Source organism: Vombatus ursinus, unplaced genomic scaffold, assembly GCF_900497805.2.
Source record: "Vombatus ursinus unplaced genomic scaffold, bare-nosed wombat genome assembly UNPS02007284.1, whole genome shotgun sequence".
NCBI lineage: Eukaryota > Metazoa > Chordata > Mammalia > Diprotodontia > Vombatidae > Vombatus > Vombatus ursinus.
Genome location: NW_020947062.1, coordinates 12,110,909 through 12,136,677, shown reverse-complemented (window position 1 = coordinate 12,136,677; position 25,769 = coordinate 12,110,909). Strand labels below are relative to the sequence as shown.

Below are 25,769 nucleotides of genomic sequence, written 5' to 3'. Positions count from 1 at the left end.
GTTCGAGGTAAACAGGATGTCACAGTCACACCAGAGTCTGAACCTGATGACCAGCCTGGGACCTGATGAAGGCAGACACAGGTGTGCTTCTAATTGTTCTTCACCTGTTTGAATCCAAGCCTCCTCCAAATCCTCTCTAAGGCCACTCTTCCCATGAACAAGGTGATAGTAAAATTACGTCTGTACCAGTCTCTATATTTCACCACAAGAAAAAGAACAAGGAACATTATATATATACATATAATAGTAGCTTATGATTAATATTCTAAGCATCAGAGAAAACACAGCACCAAAACTCAAAAGAGTTCAGCTTACTATCCTCCTTTGTTAATAATTTTCCCCTTTCCCTAAACTGCCCAAAACATTAAATATTTATTACAACTAAACAGTAGGAAGGAAATGAAGGTATTTATCATTAAAGAGACCTTTTTTTAAATTATCTAATATCCAAAAATCATGTACATAATTACAGGGAATCACAGAATTTCACAGCTAGAAGTAGCTGTACTAGAATCCTTAATAGAATATCCAGCTTCCACCTGAACACCTCCAGTAATGGGAACCGACTACCTGCAGGGGCAGCATTTCTTACTCTGAAGCAGAGATCCGCCTTTTAGCCTTTCTTGACTCATATGGAGTTTGCAGTGCACTAAACCTCCAGGCCTTTGTCCAATGAACTATTGTCTGTTTAGCCCTGTATTCTCCATCCTGCATTTATGCTGTTGAGTTTTTAAACTCTAAATGCAGGATTTTACATTTACCTTTATTAAATTTCATTTTATTAGACTTGGTCCATCATTCTCCTGAGAACTTTGTTAGCTTTCAAAATGAAGCAGGATTAAGCCACTTGTCCAACTATTTTTGCTTATTCTGGTGATGTAAGCTCCATTCCTGACTTGGGTTTCCAGGAAAAAAGGAACATTTGTGGCCTCTGGAGGAAATGCAGAAATTAGATGGATTTTCTATACACTTTAGAAAGCTTTGTCTGGGGAAAAAGACTCTGGAGATGAATGACAAGGGGTATGTTGAATAGGCAATGAAGTGCCAGGACAAGCTCTGTGGGAGCTGATGGGGGCCTGCACTGTATGCATCCACAATGCCTGATTCTGGCACCCTATTTACAGAAGCAGCACATTTCATACTCAAAGGAGAAAAAGACAGGCTCCACCTCCTCACCAATAATGGCCAGAAAAGTGGTTAGATCCATTTATCACTAATGCTGACCTGAGAAAGATTATAGAGGTCCTCTGTTCTCATTTACTGGTCCTCAATTTTATGAGTTTTTCTTCCATTTTATTTTCATTCCCCAAAAGACAATCTTCAAATTGCCTAAATACAAATACTGCTGCAGTTCGTGCATAATCATAGTCTTACTTGACTTAAAATAACCCTCAAGAATATGCTGAAACTTGCATTTATCATTACTATAGTTAGTTCCCAATTCAACTGGTAATGCTCATATAGAATCCATAGTTCAAGGCAAGGGTCCCATATTCTGAAAGCTAAGCCTCTCAGAGCCAGAATGCTAATAAGTATGTAGGTCATGCCATTACTTTCAGCCAAATGAGCTGATGAGTGAACACAGGACTTCTGTTCTGGAACAGGCTCAGAGTACTTTATCAGCACTTGGGACAGGAGGAGGAAATAACAAACAAGGGCTCAAACACAAAGCAAAGAGACGGCAAGCAGATGATGTGAAACAACACATTACATAAAGCCTCTCATAGTTACTCTGAAAACTACACAACCACCCACTGCACATGAGAACAATATTTAAATTTCTATTACTTCAGGGGAGGGCCTGGGAACCTAACTACAACTTGTAACATCATTTCTATGAGAAAATGTGCTCTGAATTCTAAACAACTGATGTGTAAACTTCTGGAACATGTTGTAGTGAAAAGCACATGGGGCTAAGAAATTGAAAACCTGGGCTGTGTCATTCACTCACTATGTGACCCTCGGCAAGTAGCTTCCTCTCTCTAAGATTCAATTTCTTCCTCTATAACAGGAAAGGATTGGATAACATGGGCTCTAAGGCTCTACCTGTTGGGACATTTTATGTCCTAAGGTCCCTGCCAGTTCTAACATTCTAGAATTCTGTAAATTTGTGAATTTATTTATGGATGACCATTCAAAGGGAAAGCAGTGCCTTAATGAAAATCAGTATGAGAAGACACTAAGTATTTTGTCTAGGTTTTATTTAGAATAAGTCTATGACACATGAGACTACCATATACTAACTTCTACATCACTCTTCATCAGAAGATCTTAAAAATGTAAAATGTGAAGTTATGCAATTGTGGCTAAGACTCCATCGCCAATATTCCCTCTCACTTCATGTACATAAGTTATAAGTAGACAACAGTATTACATTATTAACAAACTATAAAAACTAAGCACACATGGATGAGGATTCATATGGTAATAAAAAAGGCAAGTTATTTAATAAAATTCATAAGCATTATTGTGTTGCATTGCAAGGTCATTAGGCATAATTACATGTAGCTCACATAAATGACTATGATTAATGAAGTCTGACTTGAATTCACAAAAAGAATTCCACCAACTTCACAGTGAGTTGTGAGGGTTAACAGCAAAGCTTCACTCTCCTATGTACGATGTGAACCAATAGACATATCCCTCAGCATCTGCAGACACAAGAACATTTTCCTTCTTTTGCTAGAGAATAGGAGAGAGTAGGAAAGTACTAGGCCTCTAAAAAAGAATGTTACCAAGTGGGTAAAAAGACAAAGAAGAGAAGGCTGTGGACTTCACCCACTTCACAACTTTGCTTAAGGTTGGCTGTATTTACTTTCAACTCTACTCTCTCTCTCTCTCTCTCTTTTTTTTTTTTCCAATTCTACTTTCCACAAAAGCTTTGTCCAGAAAGATTTTAGGTCATGTAGGATGGCAGTCACGCTAGAGACCTATAGAGAATACTGTTATGTGCACAAATCAGAAGCTGAGGACAGAAATTAAGTGTAACAGGTATTTGTTTGACTAAAAACCTAATTCAAAGTACTAAATCAGCATTTAGAAATACATTTTAGGAATTTAGTGTGGTAGAAAGAAAATTTATTTCCATCTGAAATCAGAAGCACCAGGCCAAATCCTGGCTTTGCTACTTTGGCCAAGTCATTTCACCTATAGAGGCCTCAGTTTCCTTATCTATAAAACTAAAGAATTGGGATGGAATATTCCTAAAATGCTTTCTTATCTGATACTTTTCAGACCTTTAATCTTTTTGTTAGACCATGAAGAAGGTCAAAGTAAGACTATTTAAACTAATCATTTCATTTAAAAATTCTGGTAAGTAGGTTGGTGGTAGGAATGTGTGCCTCTTGCATAAAGATGAGAATATTAAAAAGACTATTGATGTGAACTAATATTCAATCATAAACCATTTGGATTTAGTATTCCTCAGCTGTGTTAGAATAAAAAGGATACACCTACCTGTTATAGTACATATGCTTCTCAAAATTTTTACTTAAGAATTCCTTGTAAAAATCAGCCATTTCTTCTGCATTCAGTGTTATTTTTTTACCTAAAAGTTAATTTAGACGTAAAACAATGGTACAGATTTAGGGAGAAAAAGATTTTGCTACTGTAACTGGGGTGCAGAGTTCAGTTTTGCTTCAAGTCATTTAAAGAATTATAAGGAAAATATATAACTTCAGATTTATATCTCTATCACATAAACTTTTTTACTTTTTAAACAACATAAAATAAGAAATGCAAAACCATTATGAGAAAGTACAGTCACTAGATGAGACTCTTCCCTTTCAGGCATCCTAGTCCAAAATTCAATCTCGTGTACGCACAAGATTGTGTACATATCATACAGCTTTTTTATCTTACTAGAAATAACTGTGGTTTCAGGCTATTTCTTTTCTTTTTGCAGGGCAGCTGGGGTTAAATGACTTGCCCTGGGTCACACATTTAGTAAGTGTCAAGTGCCTGGTCTGAGACTGGATTTGAACTCAGGTCCTCCTGACTTCAGGGCCGGTGCTCTATCCACTGCACCACCTAGCTGCCCCTCAGGTTATTTCTCAGGGGAGAGGTTATTATATTACATCAAAATGACTTCCTAGTTGCCAATCCTTATTGGCAGCTTTATTAAACACCTCTAAAGCTGAAGGGACCTGGAAATATTTTTATCTTTTATTCATAGTAGAATTCCATTAGAATAGCATTAAGATACACTGAGTAGGAAGAGTAGTTGTTTTAGGATATTGAGGCTATATATCTGTGTGTGTGGATATGTATACGTGTGTGTGTATACATATATGACACATATATACATACATATGCATGTGTATGTATGTGTGTGTATATATATATATCCTAAAACTATTACATATATTTAAAAAACTCTAGAACTGGAGTTGGCAAACCATGGCTCTTGAACCAAAGCTTGTGGCCTACAAAAACAGATGAGTTTAAAATGGTTTTTACATTTTTAAATAAAGTTTTATTGTATTTAAAAATGCAAAAACCATTCTTAGTTCATGGGCCGCACAAGAGGCAGATAATGGATTGTAGTTTCCCAACCTCTGTCAAGAGCCACACAAAGGGTTCTAAAGATAATAATTAAAGTGGACATATACTTTTCTATCTTTGATATCTTTCTATTTACATCTAGTTCAGTGCTCTTCAAAGGCCAGGTGCTGTTGTTGGACAAGGTCTGTATTGGTTTGTTGGGGGGGGGGTAGTATATGGGGAAATGACAGTACTGTAGGAACAGTAAGCATAATAAAACTTAAAAAAAAAATAAGATTAGAAAGGCAGGTTGGAATCACATCCTCGAAGGTCCTATATAACAGACAATGTGTATTTTATCTTAGAGAAAATAGGGAGATACTGAAGATGTGGGCTGCTTAATTTGGTAGGATTTCCAGCCAAGATGGCTGCTGGAATGGCCATACCTACACCAGGATAAAACCTAAAAATTGAACCAGATGAAATAATGATCAAGAAATCCAATGAGAAATTACAATGCTTTTTATTCTAGAACTTCACAAGAAGTCAGCCAGTAGCCCATGAGCAACAGAAAGGAGGCCAGTGGTAAAGCTGACACCAGCTCCAACACAGGCAAACAAGCCAGAAGTTTCCCAGTCAGATAAGAGACTGTCCAGAGACACCCATAGAATGCAAGGGTCTGTATCCTGAAATATCAAGAGTAGAGGATTCTCCAGAGAAAGCCCAAGAGAGGCTGGAAACCCACATCGTGGACCCTGGCTGCCTGGAATGTCAGTGACCAATGCAGTCATGACAGCACTCAGACCAGGCCAACCCAGGTGCAGGTAATCAGAAGTCTCTAGCATTCTGTCCTATCAAAGGGCCCTAAAGATCCAGAGCTCTGAACAACAAATCTGAATCAGGAAACACTACGTGAAGCTTTAATTCAGGAACTGAGGCTGTAGAGATAAGTAACCTCAAGAAGATAAAGATCACTATACAGGCACTACCTGAATGAAAATCTAGCAAAGGAGACTGAAGAGTGGCGAGATAAGTAGGAAGAGAACCAGGAAAGAGCAATGTCAACAAAAACCTAGAGAAAAGAGGGTATTAAGGGTAAAAGGATGACTGACAGTGTTAAAGGCTGCAAAGAGGTCAAGAAAGAAGGAGACTGCCATCTTGGGGAGGGAGGAGGAAAAGGAACTTGAAATCTTATGAAAGTGAATGTTGAAAACTAAAAATAAGTAATTTTTAAAAAAAAGGGACTGAGAAAAGGCCAATAGATTTGGCAATTAAGAGATTACTAGTAACTTTGGAGAGAGCAGTTTCAGTTGAAAGATGAACTTGGAAGCCAGACTGCAGAGAATAAAGAAGGAAGTAGAGGCATCAATCGTAGATAATCTTCTCGAGAAACTCAGCCACAAAAGTGAGGAAAGATATAACACAATAAGGGCAGCTAGGTGGCACAGTGAATAGAGCTCTGGCCTTGGAGACAGGAGGATCTGAGTTCAAATCCAGCCTCAGACACATTAACATACACTAGCTGTGTGACTCTGGGAAAGTCACTTAACCCTCACTGCCTCACCAAAAAAGCAAAAGATATAACACAATAGTTAACAGGGGTGGACAGATGAAGTGAGGGTTTTTTGAAGAAAGGGGAGACATGTGCATGTTTGTAGGCATTAGGGAAAAAGCCAATAGACAAGGAGAGATTGAAGATGAGTGAGAGAGTGGGGGTGATAGAGGAGGTAAATCTGCTGGAAAAGATGAAGAGGAATGAAATCATTTGTGTACCTAGAGGGGTTAGCTGTGGAAAAGAGATGGGAGACAGGGCTTAAGGAGGAGATAGTGGCAGAAGGCATCTTAGTGACACGAGATGAGGAAGAGGGGAGAAGAGAGAGCTCACAGTGAATAGCCTCAATTTTTTTTCAGTGAAATATGATATAGGGTTCTCAGCTGAGAGGGTGGAAGGAGAGGAAGCTTGAGGATGGGTGAAAAGGTTTAGAAAAGTTGTTGTGGTGAGTTCTTTGCCACTGACAATCATATGACAATGTATGAAATCACCAAAAACAAGATGCAAATAGAATATCTGAGTGGCAAAGAAATAAAAAGACAAACTGGTAAATGCCAGAGGAGCTATGGGATGACAGGAACAGTAATGCAGTCGGTACAGTTGTGAATCAATTCAACTGCTTTGAAAAACAATTTGAAATTATGCCCTTTGTATAAACCCTTTGACCCAGCAATCTCACTCCTAAGAGGCAAAGATTCACATACACAAAAAGATTTGTAGCAGTACTTTTCATAGTGGCAAAGAACTAGAACCCAATAGATGTCTCTACCAACTGGAGAACAGCTGATCAAATTGTGGTACATCATTGTGTTGTGACAAATGATATATATACAAAGAATTCAGAGAAATTTGGGAAGATGTAAAGATTGAAGCAGAATGAAGTAAGCAGAACCAATAATTTACATGACTACTATAATAAAGAAAAGGAAAATGATACTGAACTGAAAGACTTCAACTCTGATCAATGTAGCTGCCAATCATGACTTCAAAAGACTGATAGTGAAGCTTTTGGACTAGAGATGCAGAATGAGGCACTTATTTTTAGATATGATGTATTATGTTTGATTGTACTGGTTACAAGGGAGCATTTGGAGGGAACGATCAGGAGGAAGTGACAGTAATATTTAAAAAAAAACACCAACAAAAGATTTTTTTTTTGGCTAGGCAATGGGGTTAAGTGACTCGCCCAGGGTCACACAGCTAGTAAATGTCAAGTGTTTGGTCTGAGGCCGGATTTGAACTCAGGTCCTCCTGACTTCAGTCAAAAGATTTTTTAAAAAAATAAATAGAATAACATCAGAACTCTGGTCAATGTAGTGCCCTTGAATTCAGAGGACTCAAATGTGCTTCTCTCCTCTCAACAGAGGTGGTGGACTTCCAGTGCAGAATAAGACATATGTTATTAGATGTGATCAATATGTTGGCTTGTTTTGTTCAGTTGTACTTCATTGGCCATGGATGAGGAACAGGGAGAATCAATGAGAATTTACACTAATGTCTATTAAGGTATCAATAAAAACATTAAAAATAAAAGTAAAATAAAGGGAGGAGCACTTCCAACAATTCCAGGGTTCTCCTCAACACAAGAACCTTAACTTCCATGGACCTTAGCTTCTTCACCTGTAAAATGAGAGTGCTGGACTAGCTCGCCTTTGAAGTCCCTTCCAGCTCTCTATCTATAAGCCTCTGATCAAAAATTTCTTTTAAACACCGTTACTCTGACAGTTATGCCAACATGACTATGAATTGTGAAACACCGTCGTCTCTCAAGTATCAATACTGTGGGGGATCTAACAGTTTGGGCATATGTAAATAAATAGCCCATAGCGTATAATCAAAGACGACTTGAGTACATGAAATGGCCTTTTTAAAAGAGATCAACTGGGCAATATATGATCAGAAAAGGTCATGTATTGAGAGCAAGGGAATAGCCTGCCTGTCATTCTGATATCTCCATAATGTTAAAAGACCTTAAGAAAGACCTCTACTACATTGAGTTTATAGGAAGACATGAACAAAGTTGCACAGGCTGAGAAAGTTTGGATAGATTACATTCTGAATCATTTGAGGGAAAGCCATCAAAGTATCCCTGAGCATAATCCTAAAGTGCCCTCCTAAAAATGCAAGTCACAAATAGTTGCCCTAGTGGACACAGCATTGAATTTAGAGTCAGGAAGACCTGGGTTCAAATCCTACCTCAGACATTTACTAGCTGGGGGACCCTGGGCAAGTCACTTGACTTCTTGTGGCCTTAGTAAAATCAGAATAACAGCTACAGCACTTACCTAACGGGACTGTTGTGAGGATCCCAAAATGTTGTAAAAGGCTTTGCAAACTTTGAAAGACTATACATTAGTATTATTAAAACGGCATCCTTATAACAGAAAAAAAGACCATTGAACTAACCTGTTTCATCTTTCAATCCCAGACCTCGAGCTTTCAATCTTGAGTGAATAAATTCTTCTTTTTCCTAAAAGACGATTATTGTCATTTTCTGGAATTGTATGACTTTGTCCTGGAAGACAATCATTTTATCACTGGCTCCAATATTTCTTCCCAGACTTAATTTTCCTCTATTTCCCTTCACGTATTGTTATATTGAAAGACGTGCCCACAGCCTGGCCAGGTGTGCCAGCACCCCAGGGTCACACTTCAGGTGGGCCTAGGCTAATACCCAGAATGGATGACTAGTCCTCTTCCTCTCTTTACCTAGTCTCTCCCACCTCTCACAATTAAGCAGACCATCCCTCACAACTAGAAGGCCCTTTCTCCTCATCTCCACCTGGTGAAATCCTGCTCTTTTACTTCAAGATGCTACTTGGGTGCCATGCCATCATCTCAAAAGAAGGGATCCCTTCCTCCCCAATCTCTCTCTGGTTGGTTTGTCCTATGCATTTATCACATTCTAACTTATAGTATAATTATTGGTGGATGTATCCTATCTCTTTACTATATTTTTAAGATCTTTAACATCAGGGATCATAGAGTTTTCATTTTTGTATTCACAATGTTTAGCATAGAGCCTTGCACAGAGTAAATGTCTAATAAATAAGTGATGAATTGCATGATACCAACTCAGAGCTAAGTCAACACACTAAAGGACTTGTACTGAATCTGCCTATATCTGGCAGTCTCATTCACTGCTTTCTATTTATTTAAACAGTTTTTATAACTGCTTTTCTTTCATAAATAATCATTTATACTTGGTAACGTAATGAAGATCATTAGAAATGTTAATAATCACCATAATGGGTTGCTAATTACTGGTTATTACTCATGCCATCTTATCCTAATTCTTCTTCCCCAATTCTCCATTGCTTCCTTCTCTTTTTCATTCTCCACATCTCCAAAGAGAATATAACACACAGAAATCTAAGAAGTTTGAGACCCAGATTTCCTGCCTATTCCCTTGCATATTTTTATGCTACCAAAATTCAGTTCAGTTTCATAAGCATTTAATAGGGACAAGGAGCACAGGAAATTCTAAAATAAACTTTGGGTTGTACAGAGCTTGCTTATAAACTCACAGAATAGGATAACAAACACACATTTTTGATAGCTCACCAGAATGGATACAAATATTACACACACACACACAAACACACCAATTTAAATATGAAAATTTATATTTCTTTTCAATTGTGTACAAAAAGTTATGTATGAAATCTTAGAATGTGGCCAATTTACACAAAAACAACAACTCTATACACACATTCAGATTCCTTATGTATAATGTGTGCATACAATTTCAAAACTACAATACAGTAATAATGCCACTTTTCAAACTATTTTTACACAGTGAAATGAGATTTTTAAAATGTAATCTACCAAGTAACCAAAGAAACAAAGGTACATTTAGCACCACCAAGTGGTCAAAAACCTAACTTGTATTTTGTTAAAACCTAGGCTCACCTTACTAAATGTCTGATTCTGGTTTGCCCAGTATTGTTGGTTCCATTCTTGCGTTTCTTGTCTTAATTTCCTAAGCTGCTGTTCCAATGGAGATTCATTTTCAGGGATGTAAAATTTGATTGGTCGAAGGTTTGAATATCTATCCGGGGGTCCAATCCAATCACTGCAAGATTTTCTGGGTGGGCAGAATCTTGGCACCTTTAAGAAGAAGGAAAGGAATATTAACTAAAAGGAATAATAACTAACGTACATCAACAATAATTTAAATTTAATAAACAAATTGGATTTACCAAACTCCCTCATTAATTTTCTTCTTAAGCTTTAGTGGGCATAAGCAAGGCACAGCATGTTATCTATGATTATCTACATGCAAAGAGTGACATAAAAGATATTATTGAGAACATATGACTACAAAAGGAACAATCCAGTCATATGTCAAGAATAAAAAGCATCAGATAATAAGATGAGGAGCCAAAATGTTACACTACCACTAAATATTAAAAGAACAAAAAGAAGGTCATCAGAGCACCAGGTAAATCCTCCACATAGTATTTATATGAAACCACAGATAAGAATTGCACAAACAGAGAAGACATGGTATAGGGAACACTGTGCTAAGCGCTTTACAATTATTATCTCATTTGATCCTCATGACAACCCTGGGAGATAGGTACCATTATTATGCCCATTTTAGAGTTGAGGAAACTGAGGCCAATAGGTGACTTGCCCAGGGTCACACAGGTAGGAAGTGTCTAAGGCTGGATTGGAACTCAATTCTTCCTGACTCCATGCCCAGCACTCTATTCACTATGCCACCGAGTGACCCTGCTTGAAATAACTGACTCATCAAAATACCAATTAGATGAAAAAATGAAGCAATAGAGAAAAAGCAAGCATGTAAGAGACTCTCTCTTGGTTCTCTTTTTGGTTCTCCTCCAAATATTCAATCAATTTCCAAATCTTGCTTGTTTCATTTTTTTTTTCCTTTTTTTCTTTTTGTTTAGGCAATGGGGTTAAGTGACTTGCCCAGGGTCACACAGCTAGTAAGTGTTATGTGTCTGAGGCCAGATTTGAACTCAGGTCCTCCTGAATCCAGGGCCAGTGCTCTATCCACTGTGCCACCTAGCTGCCCCTGTTTTTCTTTTTTCCTAACAATATCTCTCTCATCTGATCTATTCTCCTTATTCACACAACCACCACCCGAGTTCATCACTTATCACTTATTACTCTGACAGGTTATGACATCTTGAATTGCTGCCCCAAGTTTTTCTCCATTCCCATTAATCCCCCACAAAGGCAACCTGGTCACCATCACCGCCAACCCTTCAACAAATTCCATTGGCTCTTATAAGCTCTATAATCAGATATAAAAAAAAAAAAGTCATAGAGATGCCCAGCTCTTTCCAACAAAGATATAAAAGGGCACCAAAATGAATAGCGATGAAGCAATCTTATGAAAAACCACATTAAGTAGGTCATCAAGCCTAGAATGGCACAAAAAAGAATATCCAGAAACCTGTGGGTATTCACAGAGAGATCTCACCAGGTGGGTCAGAAAAAGCACAGGTAAAGGGAGTGAAAAGCTGCCAGCTCTTACCTGGCTCTTTCTTCTAGAAACTCTAGAACTGAAGATACTATGAACTGAAGATCTAAGGACATTCTAGGGCATAGGTTCTTTTTAAAAAAATTTTTTTTTCCAATTACATGTAAAAATTTTTAACATTTGTTTTCTAAAATTTTGAGTTCCAAATTTTTTCCCTCTCTCCCCTCTCCCCTCACTGAGAAGGCAAGCAATTTGCTATAGGTTAAACGTGCACAGTCATACAAAACATATTTTCATATTAGTCAAGTTGTGAAAGAAAACACAGACCATAAACAAAACAAAACAAGAAAAATAAAGAAAGTGAAAAAAGTATGCTTTGATCTGCATTCAAACCCCATCAATTCTTTCTTTGGAGGTGGATAGTATTTTTCATCATGAGTCCTTTAGAACTGTCTTAGATCACTAGGCTCACCTTACTAAAGTCTTTTTGAACTGTCTTAGATCACTGTATTGCTGAGAATAGCTAAGCCTTGTATTTACAATTGATCATCACACAATGTTGTTGTTACTGTGCACAATGCTCTCCTGGTTCTGGTCATTTCATTTTGCATCAGTTCATTTAAGTCTTTCCAGGTTTTTCTAAGAACATACTGTTCATCATTTCTTATAGCACAATAGTATTCCACCACAATCATATACCAGTTTGTTCAGCGATTCCCCAATTGATGGACGTCCCCTCAATTTCCAATTCTTTGCTACCACAACAAGAGCAGCTATAAATATTTTTGTATATAGAGGTCCTTTTCCTTTTTTTTTTTTTTTAAATCTCTCTGGGTACAGACCTAGTAGTAGTATTGCTGGATCAACAGGTATGCAAAGTTTTATAGCCCTTCGGGTATAGTTCCAAATTGCTCTCCAGAATGGTTAGATCTATTCACAACTCCACTAACAGTGCACTAGTGTCCCAATTTTCCCACATCCCTCCCAATGTTTGTCATTTTCCTTCTCTGTCATATTAGCCAATCTGATAAGTATATGGTGGTACCTCAGAGTTGTTTTAGTTTACATTTCTCTAATCAATAGTGGTTTAGAGCATTTTTTAATATGATTACAGATAGCTTTGATTTTTGTCTGAAAACTATCTATTGATATCCTTTGACCATTTAGCAATTAGAGAATGACTTGTATTCTTATAAATTTGACTCAGGGCAAGGGTTCTTAACCATAATCTGCTACTCTAGGGCAGGGGTTATGGACCCCTCTTGGCAATACTGTAAGGCCTCTAGACTCCTGAGAATAATGTTTTTAAATATATTAAACTATAGAAGATTATAAAGGAAACAAATTAAATAAAAATAAAGATATATTTTTTCCCATCCAAGTTCAAAGATTCCCTGAAATCTATTGATGAATCTTTTATGGGTATTTGGACCACAAGTTAAGATTGGATCACTATCTTTCTGCATGGCTGAGGCGGAATGGAGGAGTAGGCTGTAGGAAATGAATAAATTAAGGAACTAGTAGGTTAGGGTGTTTGAGGGAGTATGTATATTGAAGTCCTGTAGTATGAGGGCAAGCAGTAGGGAGGAAAGACTGTGAGCCAGGCACCAGACTCACCAAGGAAAGAAGGGGAGTGTCTGATGTCAGGAGACAAGAGTTACTGGAATTTTGAGTGATTGGTATATATGGACTGATTGAACATCAAAGGAAGAAAGATTACTGAGTACTAGTGGTAGGTAGAGAACTCATAAGTAGCAATGAGGAGGAAGGAGTATTCCAACTCCCCCATCTCCACCAGTGAGTTAAGGGAATAAGTGAACGTGCAGCCAGTGCTGCGACTTGGAGGCAGCAAGTTCAACCTATAACTGCATAAGAATCCTCTCAATACCATCCTTGACAGGTGGTCATCAAACCTTTGATTGTCAAAAAGTCTTCCCTTACTCTCTGCAACTCTTCAGCGTTGCCTCTCTTCACCTATTGTTCCTAGATCTGTTCTTTGGGGATAGGAAGAACAAATTTAATTTTACTTCCTCATGATAATCCTTCAAATGCTTAATGGCCACCATGATGTCAGACCCTCATCTGGCATGATTTTGAGGTGCTGCACTATTCTGTTTACCTTTTTCAGGATGCACTCCAGCTAGTCAACATCCTTTCTAAAACATGGCACCCAGAACTAAACACAAAACTATAGACATGGTCTGATCAGAGTAAAATATAGACTATTTCTTGCCTCTCTGGACACAATTCTGGACTCAAAATACTATTAGTTTTTTTGGTTATCATACTCGAGTGTTGATTCACATACTAAACTTGCAGTTTATGAAAAGATCAAGTTTTTTTCAAGTTGAACAGCTCTTTTTGCCATGATTCCTTCTTCTTCTCATCGTGCTCCCCCCCAACAACTAGTACTTGGAAAGCTAATTTTTTGAGCCTCATTATGTTTTATCTTTCTTAATTTTTCCCCATGTTCATGAGATCTTGTTGGACTCTGACTCTGTCATCCAATATGTTATTCACCTCCCAGATTTATGCTAGGTACAAAATTTGATAGGCATGTTTTCTATGCCATTTTTCAAGTTACAGAAAAAAAAAAAAGCTTAACTAGCATAGACCTCAGAACTACTCTATAGGTCTAGTCATTCAACAAAATCTGAATCCATCTATTTGTAGGTAACGATTTTTATCTTGTCCACAAGGACAGCATGGGAGGCTTGGTCCAAACCTGAAGATAGCTAAGATAGCAAGGCAGAGTCAAGATCCAAAAAACATCTCAACTAGCTAGAATGATGGACTAAATCAAATAAGGTCAAGAAGCGTCATGGTGCAGTTAAAAGAATGCTGGATTTGCAGTCACAAGACCTGGGTTTGAACCTTGCTTCTGCCACTATGTGAGATCTTAGAAAGGTCACTTTCACCTCTGGGCCTGAAATTTCTTGTTTGTAAAACAAGGGTTATGGACTAGATGACATTCCAGCTCTAAAATCTATGATCCAAAGATATAATTTAATAGAGGAAAAATAAAGTCCTACCCTTTTTTAATCACATTTATAAATATGAGATAAATGAGTCACCCACTGATGTAAAAAAAAATGAGGGATTTTAGGGGACTGCAAGTTTAATATAAGTTAATGGTGTGATAGGGCAGTTACAAAGCCCTACTTTGATGCCTTATTGTGGTGTGGACAGAATGTATACTCCTGCATACACTGAAGGGCTTTGTGTATGACCCCACAAACCAAGTGAGTTTGTTTTTTGAGGAGCAAACTAGCTAATTAGAGGCTGGCCACCTGATAATTTTTTTTTTTTTTACCATGGCAACCTATGAAATAAAGAAAAATTTTAAATGGTACTCTATGGCTTCTACAATGACAATCAGGAAAGGGCGCAGAAGGTGCTAAAAGAATCACACCCCACAATTTGTTGGGTATGTTATGGTACAGATTCCTTTTGTATATGGGTTTTGTATATGGGAGATGGCCTCCCTTCCAACTCTCAAATTCTGTGATTCTGTTATAGAAAGATTGCATATGTGCAAAATATCTACAGCATCAGTTTTTACAGTAGCAAAGATTATAAGCAAAGTAGGTGCCTGCCAACAGGGAAATTGCTAAATAAATGTGGGTATACAAATCTAATGGTATATTATTTTACTGTAAGAAAGGACAACTATGAAGAAATCAGAAAAACTTCACAAGACTTGTATGAACTAAGACAGTTATATAAGCAGAACCAGGAGGATAAGGTATGTGATAAACACAATAATGAAAAGGAAACAGCACTGAAGGCTTCAGAACTTTGTTCAATGCAGTATCCAATCTTGATTTCAGAGGACAGATGGCAAAATATGCCTCCTGCTTCTTGGCAGAGAAATGGTAGACTATAGGTACAGAATGACACATACATTTATAGACATGACCAATGTGTTGATTTGTTTTGGGAGACTACTTTTTTGTTATAAGCAAGCATTCTATAGGGAGGGAGAAGTCATTGGAAAGTGACAGTATTATAAAAAAAGTGAATTAATAAAACATGTAAGCGGATGAGGAGAATGGAAAAATTGGCATACTTTTATCCTTCCACTTTCAAATTGACCATCTGCCACCGTCATTTAGCAACCTCTCTTTAAGCTTCCTTTATTACGCAGGCCAATTCCTCATCAAAAAAAATTCCACCAGTTTCCAGGTCATTTGTTTTGCTTTCTCAAGGAGAAAGTTCTTGGATCAATTTTCTTCTTCACTACAACCATACCTGAGGATTTCAATAAATATATGTAACATATATATAAAATAATATGTATGTGTATGTGTGTATACGTATATATTTATGTATGCACACAGATAGATAGATAGATAGCTATAGATATGATCCTGCAAACATTCTGCCAGCGTGGCTGCATGTCAACGGAACATAGAATACAACAGTCTCCAAAGAATTAAAAATGAGTATAACACAGAGACGTGGAGTGGTGCATGGTGGAAAGGGCAGGAATACAGAAAGACAATTGTAAAAGATGTCACTAAGAAAATGTTTGAAAAGAAGAAGAGACAGGCTGGAGACATGGGGAGAAATGATAGGTGGAACACCATGATGTCAAGAGAAAGTGAAGGCCTCTAGCTTGCTGGGTGGATCTACTTTGGCAAATTTATGAGAGAACACAAACAAGAGTTACACAGGATGAAGAGCATAGGATAAACTGCAATCTGTATCACAAGATTCCAAATGGAGGAGACCACAGATCTTTGAATCTGCCAGCTGAAAAAGTTAATATGACCTTTGGCTGCATTAAAAAAAGGCAGTATCGGGGCAGCTAGGGGGCGAAGTGGATAGAGCTCCGGCCTTAGAGTCAGGAGGACCCGAGTTCAAATCTAGCCTCGGACACTTGACACTTACTAGCTGTGTGACCCTGGGCAAGTCACTTAACCCTGACTGCCCCACCCAAAAAAAAAAAAAAAAAGAGGTAGTATCAAGAAAGTGAAAGAGATCATTGGCACTGGTCAGACCACATCCAGAATATTATGTTCTAGATGCTATATTTTAGAAAAGCCAATCAAGTCAGTCACTTAAAACCTATGTGACTTTGGGCACATAACCTCTCGAGGCTTCTGTTTCATCATGTGTAAAATGAGAGTAAGTTAGATGACTTCAAAGGTTCTTTCCAACTCTAAATAGGAGGCAATTAAGACCATGAAATAAAAGAATAAGTTAAAGGAACCAGTGGTGGTTAGCCTGGAAGTGGGTGGGAGTGTTGGGGTGTCGGAAGGAGGGCTGTCTTCAAGTATTTGAAGGGCTATTTCTCCTTCGAAAGACGGATTAGAATTGTTCTACTTGGCCCCGAAGGGCAGAATCAGAGGCAATAACAGTGGAGGCTACAGACCGGCAGGAAACGGATGAAGGAGCTGCAAGGACAATGGAGGAGAAGCAAAGAGGTAGGAAGAGGACCAGGAGAGCATAAGGTCAAGAAAGCCAAGGGAAAAGAGAATATCAAGGAGGCAGTGGCGAATAACAATAACAAAATCTCCAGGGAGGTCAAGGAGGATGAGGACTTTGAAATTGCCATCAGATTTAGCAGTTCAGAAATCAATGATAACCTTTAAAAGAACAGTTTCAGCAGAACGATGAGGTTAGAAGCCAGATTGTAAAGCTTTGAAGAGTGGGTGGTGAGATAGTAGTGGCATTAAGTATAGAAGTTTTTGCTTTTCTGCTATAACATGAAAGCAAATTAGAAAAATGGATCTTCAGATCTGTAGTACAAAAAAATGCCACTGTATCTGTCTTCCTCCTCACTACACAACTGCAAATTCTGCAAAGTAACATTATTCTTGACATTTTTTTCAAATAAAAATAATACTGCATAGCCTGTATTATTCACAGACCCAGAAATTCCATTAATGTCAATTGAACAGTTAGTTATAATGTAGTTTTAACATGTAGTTACACAGCTGGGAGGAAATATAAATAGCATCCTTTAGTTAACATTTCAATGCTGAAGATTGTAATGGTATAGTTACATAAAATATCTACGCTGTACCAAGATAATAAAACAGTAGTTGAGGGGGCAGGGGACAGTAAATTTGCGAAACTATTTTCAATAATGAAACTTTTCCCCCATGTAGCAAGTATGACTCCCTCAAGAAACTGGTATGAGTTTTGCTCTTACAGACTGATGCTCCCTAAGGCTATTTGGTTACCTTGTAAATACGAGTTCTTGCTCTGAAGCTAGCCCAAGTCTGAATGAGCACTCTAGGGAAATCAGTAGAGATCTATCACCTTAACTAGAACTATAATGCAATGTAAACAGTCTTTTGAAAATCAATCAACTATAACATCCTGATGTAATAAAAGAGATGGTGGCTGAAGCGGCTATTACTCCCCTCTATCTCTGCTCTAGAAGCTATTTAGTCCTCAAGTTTTCAGGCAGCATAATGCAATGGAAAAAAGCATCACTGGGTAAAGGATATGAACAATTCTGAAGAGAAGAAATGCCAACTGCTAATAACTGTAAGAAAAGAGTTCCAAATCATTACTAAGAGAAAACATATTAACACAACTCTGAGCTTTCACTTTACAACCATCAAATTCGTAAAGATGATAAAATCAACAAGTATTTATTATACACCCATTATGTGTCACCCATTGTGCTAAACACTGGGGATTCAAAGCGGAAAAAAAAGGTCCCTATCTTCAAGATATAGCCAGTGTTGGAGATGCTGCTGGAAGCTAAGCAAATTAAAATACTTGGTAACCGTTCTGGAAATCAATTTGAAATTATTTGGTAAAAGTTACTATATTAATCAATACTCTTCAACTCAGATCTCATTATAAATGACAAGCTCCCCATACATACCAAACTATTTAGAATATCACTTTCTGTGGTAGTAAAAAAAGGGAAATAAAGTATGTGTCTATCACCTGGGGAATAACTGGACAAATTGTGGTATATGAATGTAATAGAATATTACTGTGATTTCATTGGTATGGAGAACTCAACAGGTGAGGAAACTCCCCCTACAAATGCTGCAACTTGTCATCCAACTTACGGCCTGGAGCTTGTTGTGGTTGTTCAGTAGTTTCAGTCTCACCAGGCTCTTTGTGACCCCATCTGAGGTTTCCTTGGCAAAGATACTGGAGTGGTTTGACACTTCCTTCTCCAGCTCTTTTTACAGATAAGGAAAATGAGGCAAACAGGGTTAAGTTATTTGCCCAGAGTCACACAGTTATTAAGTGTCTGAGGCTGGACTGGAACACAGGAAGATGAGTCTTCCTGACTCCAGGCCTGGTGCTGTCTCTATTCACTGGGCCACCTAGCTGCTCTGGGCACTAAGATACCAAAAGATTAAGTGACACAACCAGCCAATGTGTCAGAGAGCAGGCTTGACCAAGCGTTCTTGGCCTTACGGCTAGTTCTCTGTCCACGATGCCACACTGCTTCTCTATACTGCATTTCTATACTTTAAATATCACATCCTCAGCAGAGTGACAGTCAGTGAGCTAATATTTTCACATGGCAGCAAACACACACACACACACACACACACACACACACACACACAAAACCACGAAGCTAATACTGAGCAGTGGCAGAGAAATGAAAGATGGGAGGGAGGAGATTGGGCCCCTAAAAGCATCTCAGAGAGAAGACTCTGGCTGAAGCTACCAGCCATATTTCTTCAAGGGCTGAAGAAGGCTCAGAATACAATGGTGGACACTGTAACATACTCTGGTCTATTCTTTTACAGAAACATTTCCTATATCCTGATTTTCCCCTCCAACATAGTGAGACCTGGGGTTAGCTAGCAATAAATTAGGACAGATCCAAACTTCTGCCTAAATGTTAGGAATTTTCCTATCTAGGAGCTCTTAGGTGTTAACTTTTCATCTCATATAAATTGTATCAGGGAAGATGGGAACAGAAAGGATGGGGTCCTGGCCAAGGGTCACTCTACCCAACATAAGTCACACACACACCCCTAATGCCTACGTGGAAGCACCCCGCAGAGACAGAGCAAACACAGTCACAATCTGATCGTTTATTCTTTGTTCTCCACCCTAAGCCACACAGGGGAGGCTCGGCAGGAGGACCTGGCCTCTCTGGGTCCCGAAGCATCAGTGACAATGTGCTGTGATTTAGTGACTCAGCCACAATTCAGGAATAGAGAGGCAGTGGTTTTGGGGCTTGGGCCATATAAACGTGAGGTTTAGGGACACAGACACACACACACCCCCCGAGGTTCGGTGACACAGACAGCGGTTGAGTGACACTTCCCCTGCCCCTCCATACCCTTAAGTCAAGGTCGGTGTCACCCCTCTCCCGGCCGGGCCAGGGCACAGAGACAAACTTCGGCGTTCAATGTCACTCTCTCCAATTCCCATGGGGGGGGGGCGGAGCACAGCCAGATTGATCGGTTCGTGTACGGGGCTGCGTCCCTCCTCCCACTCGGCAGGGGTTCAGTGAGAGACTCACGTCGGGGCTCAGCGACTCTCTCGGCCCCTCCTCCCCGTGGCCGGGTTCAGTGACATGCTCTCCACCCCTCCCCCCACCAGGCCGAGGCTCAGAGGAGACACGCGTCGGGGCTCAGTGTCTCTCTGTTACTCCCACCAGGCCGAAGCTCTGTGACACAGACACCCGTGGGGGTTCAGTCAGTCAGTCACTCACACACATACACGCACACGCACGCACACACACGTCGAGGTTCGTTGATACCCTCCCGCCGGGCCCGGGCGCAGGGACACCGGCGTCCATTCCGCCGGTCGCGGCGTACTCGCCAGGCCTCTTCCCACCGCGGGGGCCCCGGGCCCGCCCCGCTGACGCCCTGGTTACCCGGCTCTGCGTCGAGTCCTCGGGCTCTAGCCCTCTTTCCGGGCCGGGCCGGCGGCCGTGGAAGGCGAAGCCGCGGCGGGGCGCACAGGCGAGCCCCCGCCTCCAGCCCACCCGAGCGGCCGCCGCCATCGGCGTCCTCTCAGGCCCGCCTCGACCGCGCCGCTTTACGGCAGGCTCGTAAAATGGCGGCCGCGGAGGAGGAGCCGGAGAAGGAGCCGGAGCCGACTGTGTACTCGCCCAGGGAGGACCAGTGACCGGCGGCGGCGGCGGCGGCGGCGGCGGCGCGGCAGGGCTCCCTAGGGCAGCCGGGGCCGCCCCCGCCCGGGGACGCGGGGCGGAGCGACTCCTCGCCCCTCCCAGGGTGTGTAGGGCTTTCCCAGGGCGGGGAGGCTGGGGGCGGAGGGAGGAGGAGCCGGAGGCGAAGGGGAGGAGCGAGAGGAGGAGGAGGAGGAAGGGAAGGAGAACTAGGCAGGGCAGAGCTGCGCCAGGGGCCGCGGCCGCGCGAATGGCGACGGGCGGGCGGGTGAGGGCGGACGAGCGACGCGGGGCGCTTTCTTTTCAGTGCCGGGCTTGAGGTGGTGAGAGCGAGAGTGAAGGACTCGGCCGTGGAGACTGACCAGTCCGTGAGGCCCCTCCGGAGCGGGGCCGGAGGGTACGTATCCTCTTAGACGCCCCCGCATACCGGGACTCCCTCCGCCGCATCCCCCCGAGGCCGGGCCCCCTTTTCTTCACCCCGGCCCCATCCTCAGCCAGGCCATTCTCTCTTTTCATCCCCCCCAAACCCCCGCAGGCCAGTCCCCCTCTTCACTTCCTCCTTACTCCTAGAGGCCGAGTCCCCATTTTTTTCACTTCCTCATTCCAGGATGCCCCCCTTTACTCTCGTGCCCTCACAGCCCGGGCCCCCCTTCCTATGCCTTCAGAATCTGGCCCCTCTTTTCTTTCCGAGCCCCCTATTTTTACACCTCTACTCAGGCCTGGCTCCCCGCTTCTTCCGGTAGCCCCTCATCTCACCGGGGATTCTTTCCTCTTTCCCCCCAGTTCTTGGGCCTTTTAGCTTTGGGGTGTCTCCTCACTATCGGGGCTGCTTCTCAGTAGCTCCTTCCCCACACAGAACCATTTCTTTCCCCGAGGTTGCCCCCTCCCCCATAGGAACCCCCCTCCCGTGGGAGGGAATGGGGTCATCGATATTTTACTTCACCCTTTAGGAGCCCAGCCTAGAGCCTCAGGAAGGTCCGTGGTCTCCCCTCCCCCATGGCTGACCCCATTGTGAGGTCAGGGCCAAGTCAAGGCCTGAGATTTCCTGGAAGCCAGGCAGCCCTGCCCAGGAGGCCAGGCCGTAGAAGGTGGCCGTAGTGGCCGGTCTCCTGAGCCCTGTGCTCCTTTCAGAACTAGCTGGGGCAGGGTGACACAGGATGCAGCTTTGGGCTTTGACACCTAACCCATAAAGGGGCTCATCCATCTTAACAACTTCTGGAAGCAAACACAGGGGCTTGGCCAGTTCCAACACTGCTCAGCAATTTAACATCATTTCTTTCCTTCTGGGTAACTCGAAGAGACCATTGACGTGGTGACACCAGTGGAACTCAAGGTGGGAGGTGGCACCTGGTCCAGATTCTCATTCACTTCTGTGCCTCTAAAGTTTTTTGGTTGTGTTGTGGCCCTGCAGTCTGTAAAGCCAAAAGGAAGTTTTGAGACTAGCATTTGTGAGTGAAGGTTGTTATCAGTTGGCAGAACAGAGGAATACCACCAAATTGTCATTAAGCTATTCTGGACTCTTGTAATGGAGAGATGATAAACTATGTTAGATTAAGTAGCAGTACTCTGTTCCATGTGGACCTGATTTGGAACCTAGGATCCGGTCCACTTCTTTTGACTTCATATATCACCTGCCTTTCCACTAGTGCTGAATGTCTCAGCCCCCATGTATCCCAGTTAACACTACTTGTGGAATATTTGCCAGATCTTTAAAGGGGAGGTTTTTGAGATATTGGAGTAGAAGGCAGGAAAAATATAGAAAATCTGTAGATCAGGTAATGATCCTGGGGAATGAAAACTTAACAGAAATCTGTTGTAGATGTTTGGTTTTTGTTTGGGGGGATGTAGAGAAAGGGTGAGAATTTCTCTGTATTCTTGCTTAAATAGCCTAGTTCTTATTGTTACATTTCCTTTCTTGGAAAAAGGAGGGCAAGGGTGATTAGGTCAGAGAAGGAGAAAAGGAGTTTTACTTGTCTGTTCTTTAGTGTTAACCATTAAACTTTATAGTATTACATTTAAAAAAGGAAAGACCAATTTGATGGCTTAAAGAACACTTTAGGGCAGCTGGGTGGCGCAGTGGGTAGAGCAGCAGCCCTGAAGTCAGGAGGACCTGAGTTCAAATGCGGCCTCAGACCAAATACTTGACATTTATTAGGTGTGTGACCCTGGGCAAGTCACTTAACCCCAATTGCCTAAAAAAAAAAAACTTTAAAGAGTAGGGGAAAAAAAGAGTAATGATGTTAATTCCAAGCTTTTTGTGACCTTTTTTTTAATAGGTTGTGTCTTGGTTATTTATTACAGTTGAGGATATTTCAGATACCTAAGCCCAGCACCACTGAGCAAACAAGTGACGTAGAATCCAGGTCTTCTTGGTTTCTAGTCCTAGGCTCATGGTATATAATGTAGTATATGATTATTTTTCTAATTTTAGTTATTTAGGTAGTTTGATAGGTCTTCCTCTGTTCTCCTCATGGCTTGAAAATTTTCAAAGGCAAAACTGGCAAGATCTGCCAAGCAGGAATAGATTCATATTATGTGCCGGGTGACAAATACTCTGCCTGTTATCTGAGGAACATCCTTGCTAAGTTCAGGTTGATGAATTTTGGGTCTTCAGCTGCTCTTGAAAACTTTCTACTTAATCATTGAGGGATTGCTATGTGTTGATGATGGAGTAGCCACATCAAAGTTATGGATCCTTGAAATGTACTGTTGTGAAATGTAGCCAAAGACTTAGGAAACTTTTGAAATAGAAAGCTAACATAATACTACAATGTAAAGAATAATGTAGAAGAAATGAAATTATTTTAAGTTGAATTAATGCATGACAACTATTCCTGTTCTGTAAAGACATTATGGTAAAATAACTTATCACTCTTCTCTTTTTTTTTAGCTCTTGTGGAACTGAACCAAATAAAAGTATGGATATGGGAAATCAACATCCTTCTATTAGTAGGCTTCAGGAAATACAAAAGGAAGTCAAGAGTATTGAACAGCAAGTGATTGGCTTCAGTGGTCTCTCAGGTGACAAGAACTATAAGAAGCTGGAGAGGATTCTGACTAAACAACTTTTTGAAATTGACTCTGTAGATACTGAAGGAAAGGGGGATATTCAACAAGCCAGAAAAAGGGCCGCTCAGGACATAGAGCGCCTTCTCAAAGAGCTGGAACAGAATGCAAACCATCCGCACCGTATAGAGATAGAGAATATTTTTAAGGAAGCTCAGTCACTTGTGAAGGAAGAAATTGCTCCACTCTGTAGTGGAGATAACCAAGTAACTGATGAATTTGAAGAAGCCATCCAGGATGTCATACTGAGACTGACACATGTAAAAACTGGAGGGAAAATCTCTTTGCGGAAAGCAAGATACCACACTTTGACCAGAATATGTGCAGTTCAAGAGATTATTGAAGATTCCATGAAGAGGCAACCTTCCTTGCCACTTTCTGAAGATGCACATCCTTCTGTCTCCAAAATAAACTCTGTTATGTGTGAAGTGAACAAAGCCAGAGGGACTCTTATTGCTCTTTTAATGGGAGTAAACAACAGGGAGACTTGCAAGCACTTATCCTGTGTGCTGTCAGGGTTGATTGCTGATCTGGATGCTTTAGATGTTTGTGGACGTACAGAAATAAGAAATTATAGGAAGGAAGTAGTGGAGGATATCAACAAATTATTGAAATATTTGGATTTAGAAGAAGAAGCAGATTCTACTTATGCATTTGACCTGGGACAGAATCAATCCATTTTAAAAATAGAAGGGATCCTCAAGAAAATGAGAGAAGTGAAGAATGAACTTCTTAAAGCACAAAATCCTGCTGATTTATACCTTGGATCAAAGACAGAATTGCAAGGTTTAATTGGACAGTTGGATGAAGTGGACCTTGGGAAGAACCCATGTATCCGAGAAGCAAGAAGAAGAGCTGTAATAGAAGTGCAAACACTTATCACTTTTATTGACTTAAAGGAAGCTCTTGAGAAAAGAAAGCCGGGAGTTGCTGAGGAACACCCATCCCACAAATCCATCTGGAGTGTTCTTGGAAGTTTGTCTGAGATCCAGCGAGAAGTTCTTTCGTTTGACGGAAATAGAACTGATAAGAACTATATCCGGCTGGAGGAGCTCCTCACCAAGCAGCTGTTAGCCCTAGATGCTGTGGATCCTCAAGGAGAGGAGAAGTGCAAAACTGCCAGGAAACAAGCCGTGAAGCTTGCGCAGAATATTCTCAGCTATCTCGACTTGAAATCAGATGAATGGGAATACTAAGATATCAGAGGTCACATATTTGATATTGCTTGTTTTGCACTTTATGTAGATTCCTATATATTTATATAGAGCTCTTTCAGTCTGCTGAGGCATATATGATTTAAACATGCATATTTCAACACCAGTATTTGTTTATGACCCCTGACTTGAGCAGATTATATCTCTACCATTTTTCATGGTGCAAAAACAGATGTATTTACAACCCATTAGCATTTCCATTTGGGTTGTATTTTCTGTATGATGTGTATTTTTATTCTGGAAAAAATGAGTTCTGTCAGATGCAGAATTTGCAGTAATTGATCTATTTTTAAAATGGATAGTGCAGAAGCAAAAAATGCAAATGTTCTGAAATCTAGATAGACTTCTTACACATTACTGGAAATAATTATGAAAATGAGAAATAGATTAATTATTGGCCTGATACGATTAAGATCCAAACACTAGAGCAGCACAAAAAAAGTTTTTAATATGCTAAATAAAAGCAAAAAGGAAAACCAGTTTTTAAAATTTAGAAATGTTGATTTGTTTTTCCATTTTACTATTTGTTGTTGTTATTGTTTAAACTACTTTTTTTCCCCTTTTGGTAAGAATTTTATGTTTAGAAAAAGATCTTTTCCCTGTGTTCTGCATGGAGGACAACAAGGGTGGTCAACAAATTATTTCCCTTTTTTGTTATGAAATTATGAAGACTAATAGCATAAAAGGGGGAAATTGTAGATTGTATTGAAGAGATAAAGTACTCCATACTTTTAAGTTTTTGTCTTTTTTTAAGTTTATGTGTTAAATCTGAGTTGAACTCTAATAATTTGTATGGATTTGAATTGGCATTTTTTGGTTAAGTTTTTGATCTTTGGAGGGGATAGGGAATGAGTAACTTGTTATCAATGGCAAGTTATGCTAAGAGTCAGAAAACATTTATATATTATATATATGCACATATAT

At 40.3% G+C, this 25,769-nt stretch overlaps 2 protein-coding genes across 2 annotated transcripts; one reads left to right on the top strand and one right to left on the bottom strand.

Moving 5' to 3' along the window:
• APOPT1 (apoptogenic 1, mitochondrial) lies at nt 1-20,439 on the bottom strand. Its single transcript, XM_027849034.1, has 5 exons — nt 20,311-20,439; nt 9,947-10,144; nt 8,441-8,504; nt 3,457-3,547; nt 1-192 (listed from the first exon to the last, which is right to left on the bottom strand). Exons 1-5 carry the CDS (start codon nt 20,437-20,439, stop codon nt 90-92), a joined length of 585 nt encoding a protein of 194 aa, XP_027704835.1. The 3' UTR covers nt 1-89.
• Nucleotides 20,440-20,843: 404 nt separating this feature from the next.
• On the top strand, nt 20,844-25,349 carry BAG5 (BCL2 associated athanogene 5). The gene is made up of 2 exons (XM_027849275.1): nt 20,844-20,962; nt 23,456-25,349. Exon 2 carries the CDS (start codon nt 23,484-23,486, stop codon nt 24,825-24,827), a length of 1,344 nt encoding a protein of 447 aa, XP_027705076.1. The 5' UTR covers nt 20,844-20,962; nt 23,456-23,483; the 3' UTR covers nt 24,828-25,349.
• The last annotated feature ends 420 nt before the right edge of the window (nt 25,350-25,769 follow it).